The sequence below is a fragment of the Vombatus ursinus genome, unplaced genomic scaffold (assembly GCF_900497805.2).
Source record: "Vombatus ursinus unplaced genomic scaffold, bare-nosed wombat genome assembly UNPS02014809.1, whole genome shotgun sequence".
NCBI classification, from domain to species: Eukaryota; Metazoa; Chordata; class Mammalia; order Diprotodontia; family Vombatidae; genus Vombatus; species Vombatus ursinus.
In genome coordinates this window covers 13,187,616-13,212,705 of record NW_020954587.1, presented here as the reverse complement: position 1 = coordinate 13,212,705, position 25,090 = coordinate 13,187,616, and the positions used below count along the sequence as shown (strand labels likewise).

The 25,090-nt window shown below is 40.0% G+C and overlaps 1 protein-coding gene across 6 annotated transcripts in view; it reads right to left on the bottom strand.

The window, feature by feature from the left end:
• EVA1C (eva-1 homolog C) overlaps positions 1–24,647 on the bottom strand; it is an 83,831-nt gene extending 59,184 nt beyond the window's left edge. Inside the window, exon 1 of one of the 6 annotated variants that reach the window (XM_027875653.1) lies at positions 23,914–24,647. In XM_027875653.1, the coding sequence (XP_027731454.1) occupies positions 23,914–24,061 (148 nt within the window). In that variant the 5' untranslated portion in view covers positions 24,062–24,647. The other 5 variants (XM_027875659.1, XM_027875656.1, XM_027875654.1 and 2 more) reach the window with 5 other exon arrangements.
• Positions 24,648–25,090: the final 443 nt, after the last annotated feature.

Sequence of the window (25,090 nt, the reverse complement as noted above, 5' to 3'; positions counted from 1 at the left end):
GTTACTCATATGTCTATGAGTATATCTACTGTCTGATCTTTACAAAATCGTTGTAAGAATAACCTACACATTCACTGAGTGTATCTTGGATGAAGGTTTGAGAAGGGAACAAGAAGACTCTTGTAAAAGCTATTCCATGACAGACCACATCTTTGCAATCACATAATTGACTGAAAGATGTTGATAAAAAGTGGCTGTTTGCATGTTATATCCCTCCCACTTAGACTGTGAGCAGCTTGAGAGCATGGAATATGATTTACGTTGCACATAGCACAATGTTTGCCATATAGTAGGTCTTAATAAACGTTCATTGACCGACTGACTATGTCATGATTCCTCTCAAACCATGAGTTGTCAGATATAGAGATAGATAGATTAGATAGATAGATATTTAGATATAGGTAGATATATGTTACAGATATATAGATATTATACAGAGATATAATATACACACAAATACAAATATATATGTCAATAACCCTTTTTTTAAACTGTATTAAGCTCCAATTAGGGTGGTATGCTGGGCCAGATTCTATACAAAGTGAGTTAAAGTAATTAAGATGATTCCTCACCCTTTGGGGTCTTTTATAATCCAAAATCAAAACAACAGTGGTGTTTTTATTTTCAGCAATCTTGAAATTGTCAGAAGATCCTGGACTGAAGATGGATAAAAGGTAGATTTGAATGTAGCATGAGAGCATAGGGTACTGCTCAAGGGAAAAACAGAAGGGCATGAGGGCCACTGAATCCTGGGTTGTTGAGAAACTACATCAATCCACCTGAAGAAGAGGACATTGGGTGGGGAAATCCTAACATGAGAAGTGCCTGTAGAAAGCAGAACGGTGGACCAAAAACAAACATCAGTCTGTTTTGCAGTTTTTTGGAGACAACCCTAGGTCTAAGGCACCTAAAAAAGAGCAAATTGTTTTCCTTTTATCTTGTAAAAACCATAAAAGACAAAGTTGTCTTCAAGACAGGGAGTCGGCCTTAATCCCAAGATCAGTGAGGTGGTTCAGGTTGAAGGTACTTGGAATCAGAAATATTTTCCTTTGAAAGTAACACAGTATTATTTTCCAAGGAAAATAATGTGCTCGTTTGGATGAGTTCCCTGACATCTTACATGTTACTTTTTGATCCTACAAATTCCTGAAATCCAGTATCCAAGCACTCTTTCTCAACAAATGCTCTGGTCTATCTGACAAGAAAACGTCTCTTGTTTTGTTAAAGCTATGAAAACTCAAAAAATAATGCCAATTGTAAAAACCTTAAAAAAAACCCACTACTTTATCCAGTCTGCTAAGTGGCATTCAGGTACCATTGAAATGTGTGTTATTAAAATACTTTCATCATTGTACACAATGCTTAGTGTAAGGTTAACAAAACAACTGCCAGTAAATTACACATGATAAACAGTTAAAACAGTCCAGGAAACTGAATGGTTACCTTTGATAAGCAAAGTACTAAAACACTGCTCTTGATAGTGTTTTACTGAGACTACGGCCTAAGTAAATGTGCCTTTTAACATACAAGAAGAAACTTGCAAGGCACATAGATGTACTTACATGGGTCACTTGTTAAAAATGCAGACTCCTAATTTTGGGTCCTCCAACTATGAATTAGTGTTCCATATCTCATACCCTCTATATCGCATAGTCTGTTCACCTGCCCCTCTTCTCATCCTGCATTCTCTGTCCCTAACTCTCTGCCTACATATAGCCACTACTCTAGCCATCTAATTGCAGCTGTTCCTGCCTCCATAACCATTTTAAATATACTTTTCTTTTTTAAAGATTTTCTTTTCTCAGGGCAGTTAGGTGGCACAGTAGATAGAGTACCAGCCCTGGAGTCAGGAGGACCTGAGTTCAAATCCCGCATTAGACACATAACATTTAACTAGCTGTGTGACTCTGGGCAAGTCACTTAACCCCAATTGCCTCACCAAAAAAATTTTTTAAAAATAATAAAAAGATTTTCTTTTCTTAAACAAAGGAGGTCTGAACATTAAAATATGAACCTCTATTATATTCAACTTGGTTTTTTGTTTGTTTTTGTTTTGGGGGAGAGGCAGTTGAGGTTAAATGACTTGCCTTGGGTCACATAGCTAGTAAGTATCTGAACCTAGATTTGAACTCAGGTCCTTCTGACTCCAGAGCCAGTGCTCTATCCACTGTGCCACCTAGATGTCCCTAAGCTTGGTTTTTTAAAAGTATATTTCAAATTTATCGTGGTAATTCTAATACTACACTGTTTATGTCTCCTTCTAAACTTCCTTCTGGTTCTCTTCTTTGTTACTTTAAAATGATGCATTGATCATCTTTTTGTTCTTTGGGAGAGGGATCATAATCACTAATCAATCATCTTGCCTCTCATCCCAAAAACCTTCCCTTATTTATATATGCATGTGTGTATACATATGTGTATATACATATATAGAGAGACAGACAGACAGAGATAGAGAAACAGAAAGAGGGAAGCCACATATAGGCTATGTCAGAAAATGTATGTCTCATTCTACACCTTTAGTCCATTATCTCTGCTAAGAGACGAGAGGTATCCTTCATCATTAGTCTTCTGGACTTGATTGATTGATCATTGCATTGATTAAAGTTATTAAGTCTTTCACAGTTGTTTTCCTTTACAACATTAGTCCATCAATAAGCACTTATTAAATGCTTACCATGCTCCAGGCACTGTACTAGGATCTGGGAATACAAAAGACAAAAATTTAATGGTCTCTACATTCTAGCTTACATTCTGATTGCATTTTAAAGACACGAGACTCAGTCTTCATGTTAGGTTACACACTGTAATTGGCAACCTTTTCACCAGCCATTCCTTCCCACAAGTAACAATCTCATTGTTGATCATTACTTAATAAAGTGAGGGGTTAATCTCTGTTTTTAGTTTTTCACTAATGATTTTATATTTTATTTTTTGATTGACTTTTGCTTTATTTTAGGCCCAGTTTACTATATTCTATGTCTAGGCCCTCTGTGTTAATTTGGGGCTTTAAGGGGGCTTTCTGGAAGACAAGGATGAAGTAGTTATTTCACTAAAGATTAGAGAGCTGGAAAGAGCTTCAGTACAAGTGATACGGGTGGAGAGAAACCTGCTTATCACAAGCAGCTGTTTGACAAAACTGCAAGGAGTTTTCCTGACTCCAGTTGTATTCTTCAGCCCAGCAGCACACTACACAGTCACCTTTCCAATGAATCAAAAGGCCCCTGTTTATGCCTCATTTCAGAACGTTCACTGATTCTGAAAATCTAAGTTCTCTCTCACCAAAAAGAGCTAGAATGAGAAAGATGTGTGCATAAATCCATTGTCCTTTGATTGGATAGCATTCTCACCTCACCCACTTTAAAATTAAATTTGAAATGGAGTTTGGACAGACATGGTATTTTCTTCACTGCCAAGATCCACACAATAGACCTTTTTCAACAAAGTTCTTAAAATGCTCAGAAATTCAAGGGTTGTGACTCATGATCCTTTGCAAAGAATGCACACCCATCCTACCATGATCCTGCACTTTAAATCCTTTTGAAACAATACAATATTTTCTCTGTGTTTGGCCAGAGGGGGGGAATATTTTAATTATACCTGTCAACTGACAGAAAGATGGAGGAAGGAGGAAGAAGAAGTTTGAGGGACAGTGACTGCTTACACTGTTTCTTGTATCCTGAGCAATGGCTGGGCATAAATCTAAGTCAAGATGCAGGGAGACATGCAAGATGGCTATTCCAGTGGAATCAGTCTGATGTTCCTTTTGATCAAAGTAGAATTGTAAAAGTTCTAATTCCCAAGACTGCCTAAGCTTTAAATGTGTTAAAATGTGTTTATGTTTTGGGAGAGGGTGAAGAAAGAGAGAAAAGAAGGAAGGTGGGGAAAACAGATTATTATAAATGTATGTGTTTGGGGGAATTCTCATTGTGGTTATTTTTTTTAATCAATGACCAAAGTTAAATTGTACCATGTATTTCCTCCCCCACCCCGACTCAGGTTACAGATACAAGCACACACTTGTACACATTAAAAAACCTTCAGCACCCAGCCCAAAATAACTAAGATCAGGACTCATCACCCTGCAACAATGCTGCATTTGGATATAAACTCAGTGGGACCAATACTATGTAAAAACTGCATTAAATCTAAGTCCACTCTCCCCAAAGACCAAGGAGATACAGAGTGTGTCCCCAAGGTTTTCGAGAGAAATGTGTGTGCTTTTGTTCTTGTTATATGTTTGAAGTAAATATCCCCTTTCAAAAAACATATTGATGTTAATTCATTAAATGAAATTGCAATGCTAGTCACTCACTGGTGGCTAACAGTGGGGGAGACTCAAGTGGTAAGGGCTTGAGCTTGTGGTCTTAGAAAAAGACACCTCAACCCACTTAGGGGTAACCCTAGAACCCTAAAGCAGTGCCAAAATATCTTGACTCTGGGACAGTGAGACCAGACAGTACTTATTACACAAGGAGTTTTTTTTGGGGGGGGGGAATAAGCTAAAAAGAGGGGAAGGAAAGCTAGTGATAGTGTTGAAAAAAAGAAAAATAGTGTAAATGAAACTTTTTTTTTTAAAGCACAGAAGAGAACAGAAAGAAGTCCAGAGGAAGACATAGATCAGTAGGAGACCTTTGGAACTAATGTGCTGAATTTATTATGTACTTAAAAAAATAAGCAATAAATGATAGAAGTTTGTGGTTTTATACACAATCCTCTTTTTCTTTTTTTACTTGTGGAAACATTCTTAAAATCCTAGGAGAGTCTTAGGGCTGGAGAGGTGATAGAGGGAGGAAGAAAATTTGGAACTCAAATTTTTTTGTTTGTTTTTAGGCAATTGGGGTTAAGTGACTTGTCCAGGGTCACCTAGCTAGTAAGTGACAAGTGTTTGGTCTGAATCCGGATTTGAACTCAGGTCCTCCTGACTTCAGGGCTGGGGCTCTATCCACTGCGCCACCTAGCTGCCCCCCCCTTTTTTTGTGGAACTCAAATTTTTTAAATGAACATTAAAACTTGTCTTTACAATATAATTAGAAAAAAATTACAAAATACCTTAGGAGAGGGGAACAATAATCATTGTGATTTTCTGAGAGTTCTATAATTCTTAAATTATCTTTCTTAGACCTACAACTGAAGGGAATGGGAGTCTATGACCTTGTGAGGTCTGGTTGCAAACCTGAACTCTGGAATGCTATGGATGCCAACGTGCTTTCCAGACCTTTTGAACTCACAAGGTCATAGGTTGCACTCCCTTCACCTGTCCTAAGTGAGATAAAGAGGTACCAAGCTTCCTTAATAGTGCTAAGGCGAAGAAGTATCTGAAGCCGACAGACCTTTTTGAGTATCTCCACAACCCAAGGGTCTGCTTCCCCCTATAGTTAGCTGACCAGAATCAGTTATAGAATATCTACACTTGTTCCAGTCTTTCCAAGGCACCAACCAGTCCATGTCATCACAACTTCCCCAGAAGCAGAAAGCAGGTTCTTCAGCACCTCCACATGGAGGGTATGTGTAGAAGCAACACTGGTAGAGGCACTTCATGCATGTACTAGTCCCCCATTACAGAGTAAACCAACATTGCCACTACTTCTGGAAAGGTCAAATCAATGGATTGCCCTATGGTTCCACCATCCTCCCTGTCACTATTCAAGCCAAAGCATCCTTCCAGAGCTATCGCTTCCCTGTATTTTTTTCTCTCCTTCATTAGAATCTTATTTCCCTAAGAACAGGAACTGTCTCTCTTTTGTATTTATATCTCTAGTTCTTAGCATAATGCCTGATATGTAATTGAAGTGCAAAAAAGGGTTGGGAGTTGTTTCCAAAGTGTGGTAATACCACACGGGGCAGAGGCTGGGAAAGCTTTATTGCTATTCACAAAGAAAGGAGGAAAATGGGTGTCAAGGAAAACAGCAGAGGTGTGTGGCCCCCATTGCACCACAGCTGTATGGGAAACATGCAGTCAGTGGCTCTGACCTACAGTGGTGTGTGCACTATGATCAAAGGCCCAGAACTCCTCAGGGCTCAAACGTATATAGCTTTTAGACAAAGAGTTGATGTGGAACTAACATAAGACAGCTCTATCACCTATGGGCCATGGCAGTGGGATAGCTGTGCCTCTGGGATGAGGGACTTCTCTGAATTGCCAAATAAGTAATGACAAAAGAAAGGGCAGGGAGCCAGGAAACTTAACTGAGTCACACTATAAAAGTGGCTGGGGGTATAGGGAAGCCTAGTCTCTAAGATTAAGCCTTAATATGCATACATCCTGGAGCTGGGGTCAAACTATTCAAACTGGGCTTCACCAGCTCACAATAATAAGCACTTAATAAATGCCTTTTCTTTCATTCATTCAGAGTAGGTGCTCAATAAATATTTACTGAATTGATTGAAATTAAATTGATCAACTTATTGATTAAATCAATTAATTTAAATTAAAAGCCAATTTGAGTAGGAACAGCTAGGTGACACAGTAGATACAGCACTGGCCTGGGAGCCAGGAGGATGTGAGTTCAAATCTAGCCTCAGACACTTACTAGTTGTGTGACCCTAGGCAAGTCACCTAGCTCCAATTGCCTCAAACAAATAAAAATGGCAGAACTTATTAGAATAGCTTCAGACTGGACTTTTCTTCCATAAAAACAGTCATCTTCAATGAGGGACTCATAACATTTTAGTTGGATACTAAATTCCCAAGATGATTTCCTTTGAAATGCACAGAAAGTCAAATGATGAGAGCATCTAATAATGATGATAATGATGATTGACATACAGCACTTTACACGCATTATCTTTTTCAAGTTCTATAACAATCCTGTGAGATAAGTACTAGAGACATGTTACAGATGAGGGAATTTGATGATGCGAATGGTTAATGCCAGAAGCAAGATTCAAACCTATGTCTTCCTGACTTGAGGTCTAGTACTACCCCATGCAGCCTCATACCTTACATGTAACAGATACTTAACATGCATTAGCTGTCTTGAGTTGAAATAAGACAGACCTTCTAGTACTTTGGAGAACTAGAGTACAATTCAAATAAAATGTGTCCCCCAGACACCATACCGAGAGATCCTTTTTGAAACCAATGTTGTGTGTTAAATTATGAGGAAGGAAGGGAGAAAGGGAGAGAAGAAGGAAGGGAGAAAGGGAGGGAGGGACGGAAAGAGGGAAGGAAGGAAGGAGGGAAGGAGGGAGGGAGGAAGTCACCTTGGTCTCAGAATAATCGTAATAGCAAGAACTAACATTTCTATAAATTCCCCCAAGGTTCAACTCTGATGCTACTCTTAGACTGCCTATCAGGGCTCCTTTTTGATTTAAATCACCTTCCATTTATTTGATAATAATAATAATAATAATCATAATCATAATCATAATCACACTTACTATGTGCCAGGCACTGTGCTAAGTACTTTACAATGATTTTCTTATTTGATCTTCACAACAACCCTGGGAGGTAGGTCCTATTATTATTCCCATTTTAAAGATGAGAGAACTGAGGCAAACGGAGGTTAAATGACTTGCCCTGATCACACAGCTAGTTAGTGTCTGAGGTTGGATTTGAATTCAGGTCTCCCTGACTCCAGGACTGGCACTCTATCCACTGGGCCACCTAGCTGCCCATGCTCTTGTTTTTCATATTATATCTCCAGGACAGCATGACTTCCTAGGAACAGAAGCTGCTCTTCATTTGTATACCTCCAGTACCTAGCAAGCTGCCTTGTATTCAGAGACAGCTTAATAAAGACCTGTTGAACTGAATTAAATTCAGAAAGTACAGGGCAGTACCTTAACTGGAGCTTCGTGATGCAGCTGCTGCAGGTATTATTATCCCTAATTCACCAAGGAAGAATCTCAGACTCAGAGACATTTAGCTGAGCTGCCCAAGGTTACTGTTACAAGTGTCAGAGGTAACATTCATAACCAAGTGACTCCTGAACCTTCTTTCCACTATAGCAGGGGTGGCGAACCTGTGGCCTTGAGGCCACATGTGGCCTTCTAGGTCTTTGGTGTGTCCTTTTGACTGAGTTCAAGTTTTACAGAACAAATCCTTTTATTAAGGGGATGTGTTCTGTGAAGTTTAGATTCAGTCAAAGGGCCTAATTTGAGGACCTAGAGGGCCACATGTGGCCTTAAGGCCACAGGTCCCCCACCCCTGCACCATACCATTGCTTTTCCTGAAAAATGGTTAGAAATGAATAGCCTATATTTTCACTATTAAATTGTCACACACAAAAAAAAATCTAAGCCTGAACTTTGACTGAATGTGTGTATATTTTTTTAAATTTACTGATATCTTTTGTTTTTATATCACCTTATTTCCAAATATATACTTCCTCCTCCCTTGTAACTACTGAAAAAAAAGAACAAAAACCAAATTAGTGAAACTAACCTACTCATCAACTTAATTTGACAGAGTATGCAATGTTCCACACCCGTAGTCCCCCACTTAAGCAAAAAAATGAAGGAAAGCACATTTTCTCACTTTTTAAGATTACAGTTTTAGAGCTGGAGAGGGTTCTGTAGTCATTTAATCCAACCTGTTCATTATACAGATGAGGAAACTGATGCCCAAAGAGGTTAACAGACTAGCCCAGGGGTGGGGAACCTTCAGGCTCGAGGCCACATGTGGCCCTCTAGGTCCTCAAGTTAGGCTTTGGTTGAATCCAAACTTCACAGAACAAATTCCCTTAATAAAAGAATTTGTTTGAATTTTTTTATTTATTTAAAAAAAAGATTTTTTATTTAAAAGGATTATATATTACATATATAATATAAAAGGGTTATATTAAAAGGATTTTATTTATTTAAAAAAAGGATTTGTTCTGTGAAGTTTGGATTCAGTCAAAGGGCCATACTTGAGGATCTAGAGGGCCCACAGGTGGCCTCGAGACCATACGTTCTCCACCCCTGGACTAGCCCAATGTAACAGAAGCAGTAAGCATCATTGCAGGAATTTGAATCCAGGTTCCCTGGCTCCACAATCATCTGGTTTCTATTCTACTCCACTACTTCCTCTTTTTTTGGGGGGGGAGGGAGAAGGAAAAGCAACATAGTGTTATATTTCTTTTTGTTTTTGTTATTCTTTTCATTTACATTGTTATTACTGTGTATTTTGTATTCCAGGCTCTGCTTATTTTATGTTGCATCAGTTCCTATAAATCTTCCCATTTCATGAATTCTTCAGGTTCTTTTATTTTTTTGAGGCAACTGGGGTTAAGTGACTTGCCCAGAGTCACACAGGTAGTGAGTGTTATGTGTCTGAGGCCAGATTTGAACTTAGGTCCTCCTGACTCCAGGGCCAGCGCTCTATCTACCGTTCCACCTAGCTGCCTCTTCAGGTTCATTTTGATGCTGGGCAAAGTGAGCAGAACCAGGAAAACAATGTCTACAATAAATGCATTATAAAGACAAACAAGTTTAAAAGACATAAGGGCCCTGATCAATGCAAGGACCAACCACAACAGGAAAAATGCTGTCTACCTCTTGACAGAGAGGTGATGGGTCAAGATGCAGAATGAAACATACATTTTTGGTGTTATTGTTCAGTCATTTCAGTTGTGTCCAATTCCTTGTGATCTCATTTGGGTTTTTCTTGGCAAAGAAATTATAGTGGTTTGCCATTTCCTTCTCTAGCTCACTTTACAGATGAGGAAAATGAGGCAAACAGGGCTAAGTGACTTGCCCAGGCACAGAGCTAGTACATGTCTAAGGTCACATTTGAACTCAGGTCTTCCTGATTCTAGGCCCAGGGCTCTATCCACTGCACCACCTAGCTGCCTCAACATACATTTTTGGACATAACCAATGTGGAAATTTGTTTTGTTTGACTGTGCATAGTTGTTAGAAGGGTTCTGTTTTTTTCTCTCTTTTAATATAAAAATAGCAATGAAAACTTAAGAAAAATTGAAATTAAATTTTAAATAAATAATGAAATTTAAAAAATTTTAGTGAATGTGTTAATGGTAAAAAGGATCTAATAGTAGATATACATTCCAAGTCAGATTTACATAGAAAATGTTTTCCTCAAATGAAACAAATTGGTTTTTTGGCATTCTCTGTCTCTTGGTCTCTCTGTCTCTGTCTCTCTCTCTCTGTCTCTGTCTGTCTGTGTGCGTGTGTGTCTCTCTCTCTCTTTTGGTACCAGAAAGAAGAATGGGCTCTGATGAATCTCTTTTTCCTAATTAACGTAGAAACAAGATTCTAATGTAGAATTAATCTTTCTTTCTGCTTATAATGCTAAAGCCTGAGAATTTTGGAAGCAGGGGCTACTGAAAAGAGTGAAAAATCTTCCCAGTCAAGCGGGAAAAAAGGAAAAACTTGGCAGAAAAGACAACTTCCCTCTGCCTTTGAATATTACCAGAAAACTGTCACAAATATGGAGAGTATGGAACCTTGCAGACAAAAAGGGTTATTTTACCCAGATTATTCACTTCCCATTGCAGGGGGAAAGGAACTCATTTGTACTCATTAAAGGCATGCTGAAAGATTTGAAATGGGATTACATTCTATTATACTCATTGGAATTAAAGACTTATCTTGGAGATCATTCTTATATTTCTTGCCCCCTGCTTCCCCCAAACCCTAAATTAGATCATTTGTATTCATGGCACATTTTAAGCAAACACTGAATTAAATAGTTCGCAAATACACATTTCAGACCCATAGGACTGAGTTTTGAATTTTAATTCTGTCTTGCATTTGATGTGCAAGAAACCCAGGTCTCAGACAATAAGTAACAATGAGGGTGGGCTTATTCTTTAGGAAAAATTCAAATTCAGAGAAGGTAGGGATTGGGGGGAAGGGGTGGACAAATAGGTATATATAGGTGTGGCACCTGAAGCCAAAATCCAAAATAATTAAATCAAAGGACATGGGAAGGTTGGCTGCATACTTACTGTCCCTAGTCACTGTAGCAACACTCATGGTAGCACTATTAAGTATACTTATTAAGGTTCACACAGGTGGTTGTTACAATGGGCCAAACCTAGGGGTTCAGATGATCTGTTTGCTATGAATCAGAAAATCTCAGAGGTGGAAGGGACCTCACAAGTTTTCTTTATTTTATTACACACACACACACACACACACACACTCACACACACACACTCACACACACACTCACACACTCACACACACACACACACTCACACACACACTCACACACTCACACACACACACACACACACACACACACACACACACACATACTCTTCTATACCTAACCAAGAAACCTTTCTACAGTATACTAATAGGTTGTATATTGCTTGAAAACCTCCAATGCTAAGAACTAATTCCTGAGGCTGCCCAGTTAACTCAACTCTAATTGTTGAGAAGTTCCACTAGCCTAAATCTGCCTCTTTGAGGCATGACCTCATTGTTCTTAGTACTGCCCTCTATAACTTAAAGAAAAGAGAAAAAAAATCAAGGTAGTGAAATGGAGAAATTAACAAGGGATTCCTTAAGAATTTAATGATCTCTGGATGTATTAACATCTTCATAGAGTACAGCCTATGTATACATATACACATATACATATGTGTATATATACACATATACACATAGAAAGACAGAGACAGATAGAGAAAGAGTGAGAGACACACAGAGAGAGACACACAGAGACAGAGAAAGAGAGTTTATTATTTAAGTCCCACATCTACATTTGACTAACCCTGTATCTATTGTCCCTGGTTCTGTCACAACTATCCAAATATATGGCTTAATCCTGCAGTGTTTCCATACTCTCTCTTGGCCTGGAGTGTTATAAAGCCAGTTCAAATGTGGCAAAAGTGTAGACTGCCAATAACATTTTAATAATTTAGAACTTAAAGGAACCCTATAAATCATTTATTCTCATCCTCTTATTTTATAGATATTGAGGAAACTGAGGTCCAGAAAAATTAAATAAATTGCCTAGTTACGTAGTAAAGACAGGACCAGGACCCTGATCCTTTGGTTCTAGGTCCCCTACTCTTTTCACTATGCCATACTTCATCTGAATCTCCAAACTCTTCAGTCATATGCACTCTAAAGATCTGATGAGAAAACAACCTTGCAGGACTCCTTGGTCACACTCAATGAACCTGACAGAGGGAGGCCATGTCAAAGGCCAAAGTGGGTATGGGATAGGATGGTGGTATGGTGTAGAGAGGGCCATTCCTCTCCCTCGGAGCCACTTGACCAAACAAAGGGGACCTCAGCACACCAGTAGACCAAATCAGTCATATGTATCTTCCCATTTTCTCCTTGTACTTACGTCAGTGACTTCAACCCTAGCACTTTTTCCTCTGGTGATCTTCCTCTTGAGATCTGAGGTTAAAGCAGTTTAATCCATCTTGGACACTTGATAAACTCTGCTATGGGACCAACAGTGAACAAAACCGTTCAAGAGGCAAAGTCTGTCTTTGGTTCACTTTCTATCCTGCACCACCTTCTATTTCAACCTTCTATACCTAAGACCCAGTTATCTACTTACTATTTACTGCCTTGATATTCTTCTCTAATGTAAGCCTTACCCAAGACTTACCCAGATAGTGCTCTTTATGCTTGAATTTTAACACTTTCCTAAAATACTAAATCACCTGTCCAGTCCACCCTACCATTCCCTATTTCATCAAGACACCACTTTTTCTCTTGGTTGAGCTGTTCAACAAACATTTTTTTATTAATTTATTTTTAGTTTTCAACAATCACTTCCACATGCTTTTGAGTTTTAAATTCTTCTCCCCCTCCCTCCCCAAGATGGTATGCAATCTGATATAGGCTATACATATATATTTCTATTAAACACATTTGCACATTAGTCATGTGGTAAGGAAGAATTAGAACCAACAGGAGGAACCACAAGAAAGAGGAAACAAAACAGAAGGGAAAAAAGAGCAAATAGTATGCTTCGATCTGCATTCAAACTCCATAATTCTTTCTCTGGATGTGGATAATATTTTCCATCATGAGACTTTTGGAGATGTCTTAGATCCTTGCATTGCTGAGAAGGGCTAAATCTATCAAAGTTAGTCACTGCACAGTGTGGCTGTTATTGTGTACAACATTCTCCTGGTTCTGCTCATTTCACTCTGCATCAGTCCAACAAACATTTTTTTAAGCAAGTATTATACTTGCTTAAGGGTGAGGAACTTTAAAGAAAAAAAATTATTTTTGCACTTTAAGATGCTGACATTCTAATGAGGTGTAAATACCTCATAAATACATTTTATAGAAATATATTTTATTTGTATTACATAAATCTATAAATTATATAAATATATTATAAATATATTTAGTACAAGGTAGGTAGGAAAAGGTACAAATAAGATACCCTAGGAATATATAGAGGAGAGAACACCTATATAGGGAATGAGAGAATATAGAGGTACCAAGGAAAACTACACATAAGACCTAGTACCTGAACTTAGCCTTGAAAGACGATAAAGATTCTGAAAAGGAGAGATGAGGAGGGAGTGTATGGCAGGCATGGTGATGGTTTGTGCCAATGCATGGAGGCAGGAGATAGTAGTAGGTTCCAAAAACAGTTAGTGTACTGGAATTATGCTCGCAAAGCCAATTAATTGTCCATGGCCTTTGACCCAGAAATACCATTACTTGACCCATAGTCCAAAGAGATTAAAGAAAAGGAAAAAGGAAACAGATGGAAAAAATATTTGTAGCAGCCATTTTTGTAGTGGCAAAGAACTGTCCATCAATTGGGAAATGGCTAATATAAGAGAATTCTATTGTGCCATAAGAAATGACAAAAGATAGGACTTCACAGAAACCTGGGAAGACTTGTATGAACTGATGAGGAGTGAAGTGAGGAGGGAAAGCAGAACAATTTGTACAATGACAACATTGTGAAGACAAACAACTTTGAAAGACTTAACTCTGATTAGTGCAATGACCAAGCCAGATTCTGGAGAATTGTTGATGAATCATGCTACCTACCTTGTAAAAGAAGTGACAGATTCAAAATATTGAATGAGACATTGGATATAATCAATGTAGAGATTTGTTTTGCTAGACTATATGTATCTGTTATGAGGGCTTTGTTTTTTTCTTTTTTCCAATGAGGGTTGAGCGAGAGAAAGTAAGAAAACAAATGCTTGTTAATTTAAAAACAATTCAAAATGCTACTTCAAAAAATTCAACTTGGTTGGAAAATAGAGTATGTGAAAGAAAGTAATGTGAATTAAGACTAGAAAGATAAGTTGAAGCCAAAAAACAATGTATTATTTCCGGAAGTAACAAGTAACAACACATTCAAAACCACTGCAGGTTTTTGAACATGGGAATGAGGTTTTAGGAAGATTATTTTGGAATTTATGTAAAAGACTAGAAAGCTGGTGGTACCATCAATAGAAATAGTCAGATTAGGAGAAGAGACAGATTTAGAGTAGAAGACCTAACCTTTGGGTAAATCACTTTGGAAGCTGTGTAGAGATAATGTTGAAGAAGCTTGAGGTAGAGAGACCAAAAAGGAAACAATTGTAGTAGTCCAACCAAGACATGATGAGGACCTACCTGAAAGAGGGTGGTGGCTGTATGAATGGTGAGGAAAGGATGTATGCAAGAGATGTGGACATAGAAAAGCTAAGTTGGGCTTAGCTTTGGTTGATATGTGGGTTGAATGAAAGTGAGGAGCCAAGAGTGACACAAAAGTTGGAAGCCTGGCTGACTGGAAGGATAACTGTGCCCTCAGCAATAATGGGGAAGTTTGGAAGTGGGATGAGTTTTAGGGAAAAGATGAGTTCTGTTTTGGTATGTTGAATTTGATATAACTACAATACATTCAGTTCAAAATGTCCAGTGGGAAGTTTCTGTTAGTTGACTGGGGCTCAGGAGAGAGACTAGAGCAGGACATATAGATCTGGGAGTAATGGAACTAATTAGACCTGAATGAGGTTGCCAAATGAATGAGTACAGGGGAAAAAAAGAATACTCAGGACAGAGTCTTATAGTTAGATGTTATAAAATGAATAATGAATGTGCAAAGGAAAACTGTGAAGGAGCTATTAAATAGGTAGGAGAACCAGTAAGGAAAGGTGTCATAAAAACCCAGAGAGGAGAGAGTATACAGGATAAGAGAGTGATTAATAATATCAACTGCTGAAGAAAAGTAAAGAAGGATGAAGATTAAAAGAAGGCCATTAGAGCTGGAAATTAAGAGATAGTTGGTAACATCTTACAGATGGAGAAATTGAGACCTAGAGACTTGTTCAAGTTCATAATGTAGAAGAGGTGGTGTTCTGACTATGTTTGTAGTAGGAAGGGTGAGTTTGATTAAGGGATCTATCTGACCTGCTTGAGGAAATTAAGGGTGTTAGATTTTGGTGGTCCTTTTGCATATTAAGGGATTGGAAAACACCACTGGGGACTGATAGAAGTAACGGATTTATCCCATGAATAACCATGGGGATTTTTGTCCACCTACTCACGGAGATAGGCAAATTATCAAAAGAGACCGAGTTTTAAAATGGTGAAACCGACCCTGGCTGAAAAGTAGAGCCAAGGGCAGCAAGGCAGGGAAGGGAATTTCTCACACCTTCCCATGCAACAGCCTCTTGTAGCAGAAGCACAAAACAATAAAAGACATGTGCTTATATGCGGCATGAGAGGGAAATTCAAGAGAGGTTCAGAGACAGGGGGACAGAGAGATAGAGACAGAGCCCAACACAGAAAGACAAAGAGAGAGTGTGCTTGGCACCAATCAGAAACTGAAATCCTACTGTCTGGGAGAGATGGCAAGCCTCAGAGTGGAGACTCTGAGGGACTGAGAAGGCTGTCCGCTGATCATTGGTTAAGCGTTCTAGTTCTAAGTGCTTAGTCAGAGTTCAGTTTATCCAGTTCAATGGAAATTGTGACTAGCTGGCAAAGCTAAATCCAGAAAAGTAATTCAACTAGTTGTAACATCTCACCTAGTGAGGAGCAATTCTGGGACTCAAAAGGTACTTGAACTGGAATACCCCTGCCTCCAGGGAAACTTAACTAGAAAGTGAATGGGAGAGATAGTCAATTAGTCATTAAACATTTATTAAGCACCTACTATGTGTTAAGCCCTGGGGCTACAAAAAGAGGCAGAAGACAGACCTTGCTGTCAAGGAGCTCACAATTTCACGGAGGAGACAACACATAGATATATACAAATAAGCTTTATACAGGATAAATAGAAAATAATTAAGAGAAGGAAGGCACCAGAAATGAGAATGGTTGGGAAAAGCTTCCTGTGGGATTTGAGTTGGGACTTAAAGAAACTCATGGAAGCCAGGAGGCAAGATAAGAAGGGAGAACATTCCACAGATGGAGGACAGTTAGATAAAATGCCCAGAACCAAGAGATGGACTATCTTGTTCGTGCAAAAAGAAGATCAGTGTCACTGGATTGATGGAAAAGTGTCAAAAGACTGGAAAGTTAGGAGGAGGCTAGGTTATGAAGAGCTTTGAATGACAAACTGAGGATTTTGCATTTTATCTTGGAGGCAATAAGGAGTCATTGGAGTTTATTGAGTAGGGGAGGCACCTGGTAGGAACTCTGTTTTAGGAAAATCATTTTGGTGGCTGAATGGAGAATGGATTGGAGTGGGGAGAGACTTGGGGCAGCCAGACCCACCAGCAGGCTGTTACAGTAGTCCAGGCATGAGATGATGAAGGCCTGGACCACAGTAGTTCAGCTGTCAAAAAGGGTGCTACGCTATTGGAGATTTTCACCCAGCTTAATTTGTATTCTCAGTTGAAGGAGAAAGAGGTGACTTCTACTTGATCTCAGGTTCCCACTATGTGTTGGAAGAGTACCACATGCTCCAGAAGCTCACTTGGGACCAGATTTTCCTTCTGAGAGGAAAAAGTCATTTCCCACCCACCCCCAACTTCCTTTTTTTTTTTAAATTTTCTAATTGTCTTTTGGTTGGAACAAGCTTTATCTCTACAAAGACAAATGGCAACTTTTGAGAATTTTATCAATTTTTTGCTTACTAAATTTGCATAGCTATGTATTTGGAGATGAATATAATTTCTAGGCCCACATATAGCAGAAATGTATGTCTATAGGAAACAAGTGCTTGGGTGCAGTATGTGAGGGGAATTCAAGAACGTTGCTGCAAGATGTTCTTGCTTAAGAGGGGAGAAAAAAAATAAATCTTCTCCCTATTCTCTTACTGATGCTTTTGGAAGTGATCCTAAGAGCCCATTGTCTTCAATCTTAGACCAACATCAGTTTCACTAATTTAAAACTCCCAGTCTGACCAGATTGTCCAAGTCAATGAAAGGGTGCAAAATATGGACGTTGGGGCAAATCTACCGTCTATTGTCCCAGACAATGCTCACTTGCATTGGCTGATCCTTTCATATGTAGCCAATGTACTCAAAATTTGACACTCTTAATTTTATCAATCAGATGACTAGGTCTAATTGATCTAGGTTTCCCCAACCAGCTCCTGCTATCATTTGCTTAAATAAAGTATCATTTGCTTGGGTCTGAGAAATCTCTACTGACATCTATAAACTTTTCTTTGAGTTAGAGGGAACCCCTTCAGCAAAATGAGGGCCTCAACAATCATACTGTCCCCTGTCTACCATACCCCATGCAAAACTGAATCAGTTAGCCAGGAAACCTACTATATGTTGGGCACTGTAGGCAATGGTGATACAGAGACAATAATGAATCATTTCCTGCTTTCAAGGAACCTATATTCTAAAGGGGGAGATAAGTATACTTAAGCATACACAAAATATATAAAAAATAAATACATATTATTTCACTTCTACATCATAACTACTCTGGATGGAAGGCAAGTACTGTCATTATCCCCATTTTACAGTTGAGGAAGCTAAGGCAAAGGAACTTGCCCAGAGTCACACTGCTAGTAAGTATCTGAGGCCATATTTGAATTCAGGGCTTCCTGACTCCAAACCCAGGACTTGATCCACTACACCACTTAGTTACCTCAATATGAAAAGCAGTAATGTAGAATATGATTGAAAGAATAGGTTGGAACCTGGATATGAAGAGCTTTAAATGCCAAAGAGAAGAGATTGTTCTTGATCCTAGAAGAAGTAAGAAGTCACCAGTTTATTGAGTAGGGGAGTGACATGGTCAAACCTCCATTTTGGGAATATTACTTTAGCAGTTATGTAGAGAATAGTTATGCTATACGGGAGAGGGAAGAGACTTGAAGCAGGGAGCTGGATTAAGGGGATACTGCAGGGGCAGCTGGGGGTGCAGAGGATAGAGCACTGGCCCTGAAGTCAGGAGGACCTGAGTTCAAATTGGGCGTCAAATACTTGACACTTACTAGCTGTGTGACCCTGGGCAAGTCACTTAACCCCAACTGCCTCACCAAAAAAAAAAAAAAAAAAGGAAAAAAAAAAGAGGATACTGTAATAGTCCAGGTGAGACTCAACAAGAGCCTAAACAGAGGTGTCCAAATGAATGGAGAGAAGGAAACAGATATGAGAGATGTTATGGATGTAGAATTGAGAAGACTTGGCAACTGACTGAAGGAAGAGAGAGAGTGAAGACTGAGGACCATGCACAACCATAATTTATCTGCCTACAGATGGGTGGGAGAGGCAGAAATTAAAGTGTCTGTGAGGGAGGGGAAAGAGGACCTGGAAAAACTTTCCCCTTCTTCTTCTCTCTCCCTAGACCAATCACAATCTTATCAAATACTTAGAGTTTTGGTAAGGTGACAGGGAAAGGGAAAGGGATGAGAAGAGGAACAGAAGGAAGAGGAAGAGGAAGAGAGATAAAAAAGCTTGCTCCCTCCAAAGGAGAGTGGTAATTTAAGCCATCAGCTGCTTCCCTTCTTTATATGCTCCCCCTAGGGTCCCAAGCATGGAGGTGCTGTCAGAATCTCAACCTTCAGAAGTGGGAAGTTTAAAAAGGATCCTTAGTGGATGCCAAAAGACCCCACTGTTTTATGCTGTTCCTTTTACAATGCATAAAATGGTGGGTCTTTATTATCTTTCTCTCTCATGTCATAACTTGGACCTCCCTTCATAGTACTGCTCTCTCAACAGAAAAGATTTTTGGAAATGATGGTATCCTTGTCTTAGAGGAAAAGTCAATGAAAAGTTTGGGCTTCTTAAACTCAGTTCTCAGATTAGCAATGTGTTCAAAAGGATAGAATCAGTTTGGGAAGAGGAAAATGGATAAAGTCCAAATACATTTGAGTATAGGATTAAAAAAACGGAAGTATCAATTTTGCATGAAATTTCCTGGGATACATTTTTAATGTAGTGATGAAAGTTTTCCAATTAGCTCTGGCAGCAACTCTATAACATATTTAGAAAAGAAAAGAGGGTGTGGGATTTCACACAGGGTCTCAAAACAAACTCAGGGATGATTAGAGTAAGTTACCAGCATATGACGCTATGTGGAGAAATGGAGAAAACTAATTGAGTGTGGGGGTGGGGGTGGGAGAAGGGGGAAAGGCAGGGAGGTGGAATCTGATGCTAGAATCACCAAAAGCAGAAATAACAGGAAAAAATATGCCAGCTGACAATCACTGAACTTCAAGAAAGAGTAGCAATGAAGAGAAAAAAAACTTTAAGCAAATTTCCTTCCAGTCTCTTGCTACTGGATTTTATATTGCACAAAGATGGTTTTGACCTCTTGACATTCTGCTGCTGCCTTTTTATGTGGTTCTTCCACCCCTGGAAAAAAAAGATAAAGGACAGCATCGAGTTCCCTCTGTCCTCCTCCCTCTTTCTGACTCTTTTTTTTTTTAATGTTGTCCTTATTTAGCAAAACAAATGTATAAGTACATCACAAAAGACTGAACTCTGACATAGAGTTATTATTGCAGGGCTCTCGGTAGGGGAAGGCTGCAAGAGTTCTTTATAGCATACAGCTTTGTTACTGCATAAACCCTGCCAAGCTTATAAAAAGCAAACTAGAGGGCCTGCCCTGAACAATGACTGGACAGCTTTGAAGTTCAAGTGAGGTTTGGAGTTCTTCAGTCAGAATCAAATAAAACTTTCCCAAAAAACACTCAAATTCTTATCTTAAGACGTGAGCAATTTTCATTGCTATCACATCTCTGTGATGACGCAGATGTCATCAAAAGTTATGATCAGTATAGATGTTAGAATAAGCTAGAACAGGACAATTTCAGAAGGCTGAATCTTATTCCTTGAGGTTTTCTAAGAATTTTCCTCCTCTACTCTATTTTCTGAATGTTTCACACAAACTGCTTTAAAATCTAAATTTACTCACATGGTTTAGAATCAGTTTTCCCACCTACTCCTAAAAGGGTCACTAAAAACCTGTTCACTTATCTGCAGATCTCTGGATCATCCCAAAGTTTTGAGAAAGAAATGTGAACAGATAATAACAAGACCTAACAGTATCACCACCCAGCCTGGGTTGCTAGAGTTTATCTGTTTCAACTTAGTCACAGAACTGTCTACCTTAGGGTAGACCAACAATATATCACACCAAAAGTTGGGATATGACGGGAAGGGAAAATCATGTGATTTAGATGAATGAGTCACAGCTCAAGTTTCTTTGCATGATATGGAACCATAAATACCATTTTCAGCACCTGGAGCGAAAAGGATGAAATGAGGTCTGGGTAAATAACACTAAGCTAACCTCTGAATCCACTGACAGGGCAGGAAGGGGGCAGGGTGTAGAGGGAAGACCCTGAGGCTGGCCAATATGGAGCTACCTCGAGAGATGCTGGACATTTCCCCATGGGAGGATGTAGGGGGACAGGGAAGGAACTTCAATTGTTGTTACTTGGGAAGAGAGTGAGGAGGGCATCACTAGCAGCTTTCTAGTGTAACAAATTATTATTTTTAAATTTTATGATATCTGCTACTGTTGTCTAAGTTCATGCCTACTCTTTGCACTGTGAGTAGCATTCTTAGTATGCCATCCTAGCAAATGCCTTTGTTGTGAACTAATTGTGTCTACTGCCTGACACTGGCTGACTTTATTATTCAAGGTAAATTTACCAATTTAGGAGTAGCTAGGTGCTATAGTGGAAAGAGTGCCAGGCAAGGTGTCAAGAAGACTGCAAGTTCAAATCCAGTCTCAGACACATACTAGCTGTGTGACCCTAGGCAAGTCACTTAACCCTGCTTTCCTCCATTTGAGGAGTAAATGAGCTGGAGAAGGAAATGGCAAACCACTCTAGTATCTTTACCAAGAAAACCCCAAGTGAGGTCAGGAAGGGTTGGACAGGACTGAAAAATGATGCAACAATAACAAACTCACCATTGGGGGCTTGTGGGCTATAGTTCAAAAAGGGTTGACCAAAAGACTAACTTTGAACCCAAAACAGGAGTGGTTACCCTGCTGTCAGTCAATATACATTTATACCTACTATGTGCTAAGCACTGTGCTAAGCTCTGGGGATACAAAGGAAGGCAAAAGACAGTCCCTACTCTGAAGGAGCTCACAGACAATATGAAAACAATTACGTGTGAATCTGTGAGTGCCAAGTTGGAGGGGGAGAGTACTCCTGTGCCCCCCATCCCTTTTGAATGTTGTCTGTGTCTGTATCTGCCTGGGTAGTATATGTCTCTGCTCCTTATCTCAAATTGCTTGACTCTCCAAACTGTTCCCATGTTAGATGCAGTGTTTCCTAGTGGGTAAATAGCACTGCTGCAGGAGATGGGATAGATAAAAGAGAAAAGTCTCCACCTTCCAACCTTCTGGTAGAGGTACTGGGTTCATACTCCACAAAGCTGCTCCCTACTTTGGACTCTCAAACTGTCCCCACATCTAGCAGGCTTAGTTTTTTAAAACCCACCAAGGTCATAACCAACCAATGGCCCAACCGATGGCCAAGCTCCCCTTCCAATTTACTTTTTCACACTTTGTAAAGGGGTAAACAGGACATACAGTGCCTTTGTACTTTGTTGGCATATTTGTTATATGCCCTTACTTTCTGTGATTACCTCAACTAGCTGGGGGAGAAGGGAAAACAAATCTACTCCCTCTTAACACACTCCTTTGGGATCAAACTTTAACAAATTATTCTTGCTAAATACTTTCCACACTGCTGAAGGAGTGAATGTGCTATAAAAATCTATATGTAACAAGCCTTTAAAATGTTCAGTCTTTTAAAATCATTATTTCAAATTCTGTAACCTCTAAATTTTGCCTTCCTTTATCAAAACTCCTGTCATGGCACCCTGTTTATGGCTCTGGGAAGACATATTTTCCATTTTTTAAATTTTCAGTTCTCTTCAATAGATGTTTTTTTGTTGGTGAATTTGACTGTAATTACTGTTTAGAACTTTACTGCTGAGGTATACAGGTCTCCTATAAATATAATTTTATACATCAATAATTTGATGATGTAGAAAAAAACACCAAGAAAACAATCTTCAGCTGTAATTTAGGAGAACAATCTAAGGTATGAGACCCAGTTTACCTAAAACATTTGTTCAGTTTCAATGATGTCAACACAGTAGGTTTATTAGTTATGCCACCTATTTTTTTAAACTGTCATAGATCAAACCCACAACAGATACAGAACTTTTCTTGCAACTAAGAGGTTTTTTTTAAGTCAATAATTCTTGCAAGAGTACAGTACATTTTCCCAAGACATTTAGTGAAGCTATCTTGCCTTTTTGTTTGATTTTGAGGGCCATAGTTTTCTTGCCAAATAGGCATATCTTGGCTTGCTTTGCCAGGGTTACTGCCACGTGGGAACATTAAGTTGGTATTAAATATTCAAAGCAAAGAACCACTGACCTAAGTTCTCTCATTTAACAATGACATATTCTCTATAAGTAAATAAGATACCTAAGTCTTGACTTTCAGTACACAAGAAATGTTTTTCAGTAAGTCCTCTGAAATGCATTATATCCCACTGCAACCAGACCTGGCTGCTGGGTACATCAACCATCCACGCCTATTATAAAGCCCACTGCAAAACTCCAGAGAGAGGCTATATGTACCATAGTTTTAACATAGTGGCTAAGTTAGGAACTCCAGGAAGTCAGAGGCTCAAAAGTAAGTTAAGTAGGCGCGAGCCCGTTCCAATCATACCATGCTGTTTTTCTCAGCAAACACAACATTGACAATAATGCTGTTTCTATAACCAACCTTTGGAATGCTTTTCTTTTGACAAACATGCTGCACCTGCATACCAGAAATGCTCTGACAGTACTACAATGGAGACTTGACCAGAATTCCCAAAATCCATTAAACTATTTAATCACTCAGCTTAAAGAAGGGCAGAGGGATAGAAAAAGATACAGGGTTACGGCTACTTAGTTATAAAATTATTTCATTCCTTTTATCCTCCCTCCCCATTGTCTCTCTTGCCCCTACATACAAAGATTGATGGTTTGATAGATACCTGCCTCCCCCCACCCCCACTCTTCTTGACTTTCCCAGGAATGAACTATAACCGTGAACTTCCTAAAATGGGTTTATGTCTCTCCCGTGGTTTGCTTCCTTCTCAGTCCAGTCTTCAGTTCAAACAATTTATCCTCTATGACAAGTGAGTACATGCAGGTACTGGGTGGGAGAACAAGGGTTCTCCCCGTAAAACCCACGGTCTTGTCAACAGGCAAACTTTCTGAACCAGAATATGTGCATTTAACTGCGTAACAGCAAGAGTCACCAAATTTACTCTGGTGTTTGCCCAGTTCAGAGATGAGGCAGGACACAACCTGGAGGGTTCCACATCGCTGGAGGTCTAGAAATTCCTTATTCTTTTATCTCCCATTTCTAAGGGAATTCTACCTCCCCTCTCTGATAGATAGCCTCCTAAACTAAGGGCTAAGAGCAAGAGGAGGCAACAGCCTTGAAAACCTTCAATCCAACCACCCAGAAACCCATCCAGCCATACCCATTTTGGCGGCGGCCACCACTGCTGCTGCCACCACCGCTGTCTCTCCTGGCCCACCTGTGGCTCTCGGAGGGGAGGCAGGTGAACAGAGAATGACGGAGGGCGCCTCTTACCGGAGAAGTCAGTGAGGGCTGCGATCTCTTTGGTGCACACCAAGAAGGTACAGTAGAAGAGGCGAAATAGTAGCACGGGCTCTACCTGTCTCCGGAGGCTGGGATGCTGCAGGCGCGAGGTTAGCTGCCCCCGATCCCGCTGAAACATGGTGCGCGGTGAACGAAGAATGGGGACCGGGACGCAGGGAGGGAGGGCGCGCCCGGGCGGGGGGTAGGTGGGTGGAAGACAGAGTCACATGGCGGAGATGGGTCAGATGCCAGCTGCTCTCCTCCCACCACTCTCCCTGCTTTGCTCCCTGCCGGGGGCTAGAGAACTTCTTCAGACCCCGGCTGGGGTCTTATCCAAGGAGAGGAAAAAGGATACCAGGGCGGAGCGAGGAGCCTAGGGAAGGATCCACGTAGTTTCCCCAAGAGGAAATCACAGCTATTTGCTGCTGTGGTAGAGGAAACTAAGGGCGTGGGGGGTGTGGGGAGGTAGTGAAGAAGAAGGGTTTGAAGAGGCAAGGGGAAGAGGAGAGGAAGAAAAGGAGAGGGAGAAGGAGAGGGATAGTAAAGAAAAAAGAAAATAACTTTTACTGCATGACGGAAGAGAAACCAGCCTTTCCCCGAGCCGCCTGGAGAGGCAAGCTCCTAGCAGGCTGCCCCGGCTCTGGGTGGGCTGGGCAACTTGAGCGCCTATAGTGCCCTGGGTGCCCCAGCCAGGGTGTCTCCGCCCCTAAAACACTCAGCTTGCTCTTCCCCCCTTCCCCCTAGAGGTATCGGAGCACTGGCTATACACTTGCCTTCCTTCCCTTCCCCAGAGAAATGCGCCCCCCCCCCTTTTCCAAGAGTGTTGGGAGCCGTGACGCACTTATCTGCAAGTCCCCGAGACTGACCTGAGGAGTAAGCTAAAGACTAGGGATTCAGGCGCATGCTCGCTTGTCCTTGGGTGATGGAGATGGGGGACAGTTGGGGTTCATATGTTGTGAACTGTCCCAGAACTAAACGCAGGGACTTGACCAGGGTTCGAGGGGCATACTGTTCTTAGGACTTGGAGGAAGGACTCATAATAATGTTAAAGGAGCTTTAAAAGGACTTTCCTTTTAAATGGGCCATTTCATAAAGTGTCAAACACCTTATTCATTCAATGCTTCTACACACACACACACACACACACACACACACACACACACAAAAC